This window comes from Antennarius striatus, chromosome 10 (genome assembly GCF_040054535.1).
Source record: "Antennarius striatus isolate MH-2024 chromosome 10, ASM4005453v1, whole genome shotgun sequence".
Classification (NCBI taxonomy): Eukaryota; Metazoa; Chordata; class Actinopteri; order Lophiiformes; family Antennariidae; genus Antennarius; species Antennarius striatus.
Window position 1 is genome coordinate 2,302,629 of NC_090785.1, and position 9,806 is coordinate 2,312,434.

A 9,806-nucleotide genomic window follows, 5' to 3' on the forward strand; every position below is an offset into this window, starting at 1 on the left:
AGCAAATAAAGCCACTGAAGGAATATAAACGATGTATTTATTACGCCTAACATTGGTAGCAGAGGATAGCTGCTAATTATAGAGTTGCCCCAAAGTTTGACGAAGCTAAGAGTATTGGACAAATGAAGTCAGCGTCTGGAGACAAGTAATGGAGCTGAATGACACTCGCCGTGGACTTGGCGCTCGCAGGATGATTTCGAACAGATACAAACGGATGAGAATAACATGACGTTGCCTGATGCTGTTTTAGCTTTTAAGCATATCTGGATGAAAAGAGCAGGCAACTGGCGTTGACTACGCACACAGAGGTGACATTCACCTCCATGAAATCAGAGGATTTTTATGTTAGAGTGGACAACAAAAGGCGTTACCAGGTACTAATCCACAAATTCAGTCAGAGATCAAGAAATGCCATTTGTCAGAGCACTTACCATTGGGTTAAGGACTGTCCCCACAGGAAGAATGAACAAGTAAAAATCAGAGAAGACTTAAATGTGTAACAGATGCCTCCAAATTAGACTCCAAAATCAAGTAAGTCAGTTGCTGTAAAGTGAAGAACGGGGCTGCAGACCATTTCGTCTTGGAGATGGAAATGTAGTAAATTCAACCGGATATGTGAACCTACCTGCACAGAGAAAATGCAATGTTGAAGCTGAAGTGGTTCCAGTTGATATTACGTTGCTGCTGAGTAACACATCCCTGAAAAAGTGCAGGAACTGCTTTGCACATGAATAATGACAGGGAGGAGATGTTCAAGCAGCTGGTACGTCTTGAGTTCGTGTAGATCAACACAAGTTGGAACCGGGGATATGGTATCTTCACATCATCGATCACTTCATAAAACAAAAAAGTCCTCTGAGATTGTGAACTCCTTCATTCATATAGTTAGTCATCGTCAACTTTATTGTCAAATGTACCATATGGGATCACCAACTATAAATGAAATAATTTCCCAAATGGTCAAGGTATATGTGCATTTTTTTAATCACTGCACCAAACCTTGAGGGTCAACAACAAGACCTCACAAACACAAATTACTCCAAAATGAACTTTAAACTACAACTTTAGACACAAACTGCAAGCAAAAACTAGAACATAAGTGTCCAGCACATAACCTTTGTTTTTGTTGCGGGGGTACTTTGGTTTTGATTCACGAGGTGAAGTTATCAACAGCTGCGGGCTTGACCAGCCAGGACCCAAACCGTTGCTGCGACAGGTATGCCTTCAACATGCCCTTGGCTTCCTGGTAAGGCTTTGCTTTCGTCTTCAACGACAAAACATCAAAGGTATCAATATTAAGTTACGCTATGTTAGTGTATTCATTATAAAGAATAGGGTTCACTTTAGAATCGCCAATTAAGTCAATGTGAATAAATGAGGTGGAACAGATGAAGTGAGTTGTGGATGTGCAGCTAACAAATAAACAGCAGTGGAAAGATGCCAACATGTCAACATGTTGACATTGATCTGGAAAGTTTCCAGCAGCGTGTTCAGTCTACGCCATGAAAGATAAAAGTCAAAAGTGATTCTATTACAGGATAAACATTGTGTATCTAACAAAAGGTCCACTGCAATGTCACGGACATAGTACGAGTCTCACTCTGGTACAAGAGCTCCTGACCTTACCTTGGCTTCTCTGTAGCAACTTGTGGCTACCAGGTCTTGTCTCTGAGCGTTGCTGGCCACCAACTTGAAGCGGTGCAACATTGCTGCTTTGCAGAGACGACTCGCCAAAGTAGGGCCGCTTTGAAAGGGAGATCTACACCAAGACAACCAGCGTAAACAAACAGCTTTTATGGCATCGCATCAGGCCTACCCAGGTGACGACACTAATCTTTACCGTTCAGTCGTCTTGCCCTCCAGGCCATCCACAACCTCCAGGGAGCCGTCTCCTTCAGTCCAGTTGACACTGTAGGTCACAGTCTCGCTGCTCACGCTGTGGGCAGCCACAGGAGGCACCAGACTGATCTGAGGTCTGATGGAGCAGTAGTACAGGGGCAGCTGGGAGGTGATCCCTTCCACGCGCTGGCTCACAGAGATCTCCAGGCCATAGACATCAGTGCCACCAGAGTCACCTGCAGTCCAAAAGAGCATCCCTTTTTAATTTACCGCTGATCTTCTGTAACATTTTGACACATCAACCGAAACTCGCCATTGCTCAGGTGGACGGTTAGCCCTTCATTGACAGTTCATTTCCTCGCATGCATCTTTACTAATAAACTAAGAAAAAAGCATGAGTGGTTTCAAGGAAACAACCACCACAACAAAGTGAGTCTTCAGTGAACCAGGAAAGACAAAGAAACTACAGCGCTTCTCATAAGAGGAAGTCTAACATTTTGCAGCCTGTCTGACCCAACATCACCCCTGGAGTGATTCTTCTGTTGGACCTGCAGCAATACATTGAAGGCAAAATTAAAGCTTTTTTTAAAATATGTGCGAACACACACACACACACACACACACACACACACACACACACACACACACACACAAGAAAAAACTGTCAGACTACACACAGACATTATAAAAGCTATCATAGAATTTCCCTTTAAATTGACTTCAAAGAAAACCCTGATTATTCTAAGCTATTCTAGGAAAACGGACTTGTTGATTTGTGTAGCATATAGAACACTGATACATTTCACCAAAAATCCTCCGCTTATTATGTATTTTTTAAATTAATTTTCATCCTTCTGTTTCATACAAGTGTGTTGAATTTATTTTCACGTCGGAATAATTTGTTTGCAATTATTGAACTTGTATTTTGGGTTGACGTTACTTCTGACCCATGACGTCACTTCCTGAGTCGTGCTTCCCTTCCTCAGTTTCTTATTGGTGATGACTGAGGAAGGTGAGTTTGTTATGTGCTCCTGGTAAATATGGTTCCAAACATTCTATGGATGTAAAAAAGGTATTAGAAATAAAGAATAAAGGTTGATATGATTTAGTTTTTGTTACGCTAAATTTGATTGTCGTCACAAATGGAGTGTTTTGTCAACGTTTAAAGTATGTGTATTTTGCGGCACTGCTGAAGTATTCTCTTTCATGAGTTTTCTAATGCTGCAGATTGGTGTGCTCTGTCCTGCTTGTGGTTTACAATATGTGATTGTGTCACTCCATTTTGTGCACATTGATACGCCACCTCTTCTGCTGAACCATCACATCTAGAATTCTTCATTACACCACACAGGGTACTGTATTAATGGACAAGTTATGCCAGACCGGCTACACTTGCCTATGAAGATGCTCTCGACATAGACGGGCTCGATGAAGTGGCTGAGCAACGCCCCCTGGAATCCAAGCACCTGCCACTGGGTGAGCTTGTCCGTGGAAGACATGCTGACGATCTTGTTGGCAGAGGCATCCGTGGTAGATGAGAAGACTGAGAAAACCTTTAGAAGAACAAATTAATACTTCTGCGGCCCGTTGCAGCTGTAATGCATTAATAATCTAAAAACACTAAAACTCACCCTTCCTTCCACTGACAGGTGTAGGCTGATCGCAAGGTTGGCTTGTAAACTCGATGGGGAGAACGGGTTCAGGCGCCTGAGATGTGAAGCAGAGTTAAAACATCTGAAAACGTCTTCATTATTCAGGTTCTTTTTCCCAAATGTGACATTTTTATGAAGCCTTCACTGTTACAACAGCCAAAGCCACAGTATTTATCACTTATTCTGCAGTAGGACTCACTGTGAACATCAGAAATCAGCAGCAACTGGTCAAACAAACTACAAGCTTAGCATCACAATCTGTGCTGACTGAAATAGGAATATGCTACTTTTCCAATGTGAACGCCTACAACAACCTCAATGTTATACTCAGAAGACTGTCATTATATTTTCTTTACTCGAGAGCTTCCCTCCAAAGGATGAAGCTAATTATCACACACTCACATCCTGGATAGGATCTGAGGAGCACACTTTGGGAGTCTGTTCACGTAGAGGTGGAAGGTGATGCCGCTCTTCAGGCTGAAGAGGCCGCTGGCACTGTTGCATTCGAAAATGGACGTCTCCTTGAGACCGTCTATGTTGCTAAAGAACATCAGCAGGTGCCGGTAAAGAAACCTGAAAGCACACCGTGAGAACGGCTCATGTTAAAACTCATACTGTATTCATGTGTAAGGTCATCCCGAATCCCTTTATGAATAATCAAATGAAACAATTTAGAACTCAAATAATGTTGGTTGAGGGTGAAATATCAAAAATTATGACAGCAAGCAGCTCAGGGAGCTTCTAAAGGGAACTGTAAAGACAAGGGAAAAGATGGTGTTAATGGTTGAGATCTCTATCACATCAACCGACACAATAATGGTAGACATTTTAGTGAAATCACAGTTAAATATTTAAGGACAGGACACACACAGCAGTGTGGCAGTTATTACCGGTATGTCACAACCTTTAATCAACCGTGAAAACGTAAACTCTTAACCATGAACACCTAAACTCGACTTTTTTGTGTCATTTTTTCCAACTAATACCCCTAAAGAAACTGGATTGAAGTGAATTCTACGACGTCCAGCCTGAACTAAACACTAGCATGTGAGAGAGACTTTCATAGTCAGATCAACCTCCATGCCTGACTGCGCTGCCCTGCTCTTTAAAACTATTTCGGCCTGTTGCTGAATGACTGATTCAACTCAAGAACACACCTGGGGAATAATTGGGTATTTGTGTGACACTCATTGATAAAGAGATGTGAGTGGAGTGAACGTCAAGGAATACAACATCTATGTCCCAGGACGTAACTGTGATTTACATTTGATAGCATTAAATGTAGGGTAGCTTTGATCGGTAGCTGCCTGCTTAACACAACAGGAAATTCAACCACATTTCCAGTGATTCTCAAAGATAACTGCTGGCCGCTGTGGTCTACATTCGTCTGTGTATTCTAATGCAAGATGTTTAACCTGATGTGAACTTTGATGTTAGAAGAATGCTTCCTACAAAACGACTAAGTTTCTAGAATGATAATAGATGAATATGAAGATATTAAATATGAGACACTTTCTTGCAGGAGGATCACACACACAGGTGTGCAAACTTACCTCATCAGAGATCTTCGTGCAGTCACGATGGCGTGTGAGTCGTGCACGATTCGCCCACTGGAACAAATATCCTCTTTGGTGTTGAAGCTGCCAGTGCCTAAAGCGACCACCTTGTATTTACCCGCTACAAGGACAGAAAATACAGCTTACTCAGCAAGTGGCTAAGCACACATTGCAAGGTCTGAGAGAAAAAAAAAGGTTCGACCACAGTGTCCAACAACACTGTCAGCTGTTAGAGGGTTTACAACCCAACCTAAAGCCCGTGATGTGTCCCAGGTGTTTCCCTTGTAATTACAAGTCTGAATGATGAACGCCGCTACGGTGCCGGCACAGTCGGAGAACTCTGGGTGGTTGTTCATCAGTTTGTTGAGCTGATCTCTCACGACGCATGGAATCTGAGAGCTGATGGCATCCTTCCTTCCTGCATGTATGAAATACATAATGAAGGTAAAACATATCTTTTATCACCAATCGCATCCTCAACACAACAGACGTGTGTAATCGAGAGCAGCATGTATTCGTTATTTGGTGATTCATACACATACTGATTAAAAAAAAACAACTTGTATTTTGATCTGTTCCAAGAAGACCAGGTCTGTAGAGAACCTGTGTGTTCGCTCACTAACAACCACACAAGAGTCAGTCAGGTCCAACACTTTTAATCCAATGCAAATGTAAAAACCATCAAAAATTAAGCACTAAGTGAATAGAACAAAAAAAATACTGCTGATATTTGTGGTTGCAACAGATATGATTTGTTATACCTTGTTTGTCACACAGAGGAGCATGCATCTGCATATCTGTTAGAAATATTTAAGTCCTTTCTTAAAAGGTGTAAGAAGCATCGAGGAATACAAACTTGCCACTCAGGCCGCCACATGGAAGAACATTGAAGACGGAGAGCTGCTCTTTTACTGGCAAGGATTGAGAGACATCTAACGAAAAAAATGGAAATGAACGAGGATAACAATATTGTTGTGCACTTAAACACATTTTAATCTGATCAGTGTATATGACACTTACCCACTGCGTCATGAGGAAGAGAATTCTTTCTTTCCAGCTTTGGCAACAGTTCCATCAAGGCAAGCTCTGCCGCCCTGACCCGAGCCTTCTTCTTGCTATCTCCCATCCCTGTCTTGTACGTGACCCCATCGATAACCACACAATATGCAAAATAGAGGCGTACTATGTTTCCTGAGAAGACAAAGTGGAAGTCAAATCTTCAGCTCTGGCCTGTGGGCTTTCACAACATTTGATTTCACCAGTTTTACCTGGGGTCACTGTCTCTTTTATTTCAAACTGGAAATTGAAATGCTTGGCGAGCACATGGAGTAAAGAAACGCCGTTCACTTCTCCTTTCTTGTAATTTTCAATTTGCTCTCCAACCATGTCAGCCAAACCTATGTGTTGAAAAGGTCATTAAAATGTTAGAACTGCAGATATTCATGTATTTAATGTTTGTAAAATAAACATTACATGAGTAACAATCCTCTGGATCTTGGTTATTGAACACATTATGAAAGGTGATTGACTGAGAATTTGTTAATTAATGTTTGTGGGATAAACAGGAATGTCATCAGGTTTGAATTACCTTTCCTTTTTTGATTGGTGGCTTTTCTGTTCTCTGGATCCATAGCTTGGGGACAATATGAGCACATTTAGACAACTCTTTATAGAAATCTATTCATATACAGTATGTTATGTTTACAGATTTCTCAAAAAATTCAAAGATCTGTATGTATAAATAGTTATTACACACCTTTAGAGGTGGTTACACAACCCTCCACACATTTACTAATGATTTGTCAACATGCTAATGTCAGACAAGCAAAATAACAGAACTAATAATGCTAACGGCGAGCTAATGCTCATAATGGAGCTTTTATAAAGATTTAGCTTTAGCTTATAACGCTAACAGCTAGCTAATACCCATGCACTGAGTTCACCGTTAGCTTTAGCTTCATTAAACTTGGATCGATACTGACGTCACGATTAAAACTTTAGCTTCTAAAATCCCTTTTCTAACTTACCACACCTGAAACTCCTGCTTACCAAATCGTGAATTAACTTTAGTTGGTTAGTTAAGTTTAGTTAGTACGGAAGCTACTTTTTTAAAATAGTCGTACTTGGGAAGATGCGGAGTCAATGCGCGTGGGCGAGACAATGCGCGTCCGTGTGTCAATTAGCGCACGTGCGCCGACCTTGCTCCTTCGACTCTGAGTGCAGAGATTCAATTCAATTCAAAAAACTTTATTTGTCCCCAATTGGGGACACGAAGCCACACGAAGATACACGAACGAAGATACACGAACGAAGATACACGAACGAAGATACACGAACGAAGATACACGAACGAAGATACACGAAGCCACATTGTTTATAAAACACGATGTTTTTTGTTTTGTTTTTTTCATTTTATTTCTTCCTAAATTTACGTCATCATTGTACGCATTCTACGTCCCACTACCCACTCGTCTCTGCAGCGATTTGATTTTTTTTTTAAATGTAATCCTAATGAAACTAAAATACGTTATCTAAATGAATGCATGGATGGAAATTTGCCATGGAAACATGACTACCATCCCTGTTGTGTTGATTTTAAGAACTTTTGATGGAGACATAAGGGTATTATCACATAAAGTGAAATTTGAAATGAAACTGATTTCTTATTATTATTATTATTATTCAATTGGTTTATCATATGACCGGCAGAGAGACCTGAGGAAGTGAATTGAAGATGAATTTTCTCATTAATTGAAATAAAAGGACTCTTTTTCTTTCAGCATGAAAGAGGAAGAGTCCTCTACTACCTACTCTTTGTGTCTCATTGCTGCAGGAAGTTAACAAAAACTCCTGTAAGGTTGCGGTTAAGCATCACTATTTGCCCCCTGCATGTTTGCCCCTCTGACCAAAGTCGAATCAGGTTTTCGACCCATGAAGACGTCTGACGTAGACATGCAGGGAGAGATATATGTTCCACTGAAACTTTGCAAATGTTCTGAAACTTTTGCAAAGTTTAGGTCAACAAAAGGGGGGCTTCCTCTCCCTCCCAGTCTGCTATGGCATGATGTCATTGGTCCACAAAGAACACAGCAGAGACCGCTGGCCTACTTTTGCTCTTTACATCTTCAAGTGGGTAAAATAAACCTCAAAATCTTGATTATGTTTGTTAGAGTAAGACTGTGCAGTTTTTCTAGAGCTCACTCTCCACTACATCTTTATTTATCGAATAAAAACACAGATCACGGGACAGTATATTCTCTGTAGCGACAACAGACGTTGCATCTGGCCGATGATAATTGTGTTTCATTTTACTGTCAAATTAGATCAAGTTTAAACATCCTAAATGAACGCCAGCATTTGGAGCCAGAAAGTGAAGTAATGAAATCAGATCTGCCTTATTGATCCTGACCCTCCTGAACCATTATGAGGACTTAATCTGTTTGTACATTTCTCTGCTAAAACAATATTTGAATAAGTTCCATTAACATCTTCAGCTGTGGATGAGATTGATGCCACTTTAACACCTGGAGGATAAATATCAATCTTTTCCTATTTTAGCACAGAGTGGAAACTGGTTCTGGAAGAGCCAAAAACCAGTAAGAGCTGCCAAAAAGACTTCTGTGATATATGCTCCCATAAGCCATGTGTTCTTCTTTTATTTTGGAATCTGTATGAATTAAAATAAGATGCAGCTTTGGCTCTAGAGGTGCTGTTTCCAGCGTTTATGCTCACTTTAACTGAACAGCATCAGTGGTATTGATCTTCTCATGTAACTGAGAAAAACCAAGAATCCAAATCAGCTCTGTCAGGACCCAATCTATACTGTAAACTCGATCTGTTCCACATATGCACAAGCGGTCAGGGATAGGGTTGGGATTATTGACTTATGTGCACATGTGATGAACTTATTAGGTTTAATTTTACTGCTCCAAAAGGAGAATGGTTTCTTTAATGCATGGATGGAGGAGGATCTGCTGGGACTGCATATTAAATCTGCTTTTGGATCATCAATAAATATAATAATTCTGTTCTTTATTGTTAAAATCAAATCCTAGTCTGTAGAACTTAATGTGCTCCTGTTTGGCTCGGTGCTCTCGGTGGTACGAGGAGGCGCCATTACGCCTGTGGTTTGAGGCTCGACTGACAACTGAAAGTTTTTACTTGTTGACTGGTCATTATGAAAGACAACTGGTGGCACTATTCTCTGAAATGCCCTCAATGGGAACAATGATGAGCATTTATAGATAAATAAAAGTAAAATGGAACAAACAGCCCACATTCGGCAAGAAGTTAAGGTCACCACAGGAACAAATATGGCTCTACCCCCCACGCAGTTTGTAGGGACGAAGCTCGCAATGACTTCTCTAATCAGTCACACTTGAAAAGGGAAAGGATGCGGTCTGAAATGAGTTTGCGCATTCGTCTTCTGATTAATCATCCCAGAATGTAAAGGGGGAAAAAAACTGAAATCTGACTTTTACCACAAGTTTCCCACAAGTTTAACGAAGCTGGAAGAGAATAAGTTGGTTCTTTTGAGGTATTTCCTATTAGAAAACTTTTCTGTTGATTACTGGTTTATCTGAATCTGATTTACTTTATAAATAACTTACATAATGATGATGTAACTAGACCAGAAGGTCAGAGAGTCAACAAATAGATGCCAAATATATATACTATTAAAAAAAGGATCTGAAGGTTGAGCAATCCAGGAGAGAAAAAAATTAAAAATGAAAATTAAGTTTACAATTTTATTGTAAAA

At 40.4% G+C, this 9,806-nt stretch overlaps 1 protein-coding gene across 1 annotated transcript; it reads right to left on the bottom strand.

Moving 5' to 3' along the window:
* Positions 1-1,127: 1,127 nt before the first annotated feature.
* Positions 1,128-6,433, bottom strand: adad1 (adenosine deaminase domain containing 1 (testis-specific)). Its single transcript, XM_068326404.1, has 10 exons — positions 6,316-6,433; positions 6,068-6,238; positions 5,340-5,465; positions 5,045-5,168; positions 3,894-4,064; positions 3,471-3,546; positions 3,236-3,392; positions 1,841-2,075; positions 1,627-1,759; positions 1,128-1,264 (listed from the first exon to the last, which is right to left on the bottom strand). The coding sequence occupies exons 1-10, from the start codon at positions 6,431-6,433 to the stop codon at positions 1,151-1,153; spliced, it is 1,425 nt and encodes a 474-aa protein (XP_068182505.1). The 3' UTR covers positions 1,128-1,150.
* Between the last annotated feature and the right edge of the window lie 3,373 nt (positions 6,434-9,806).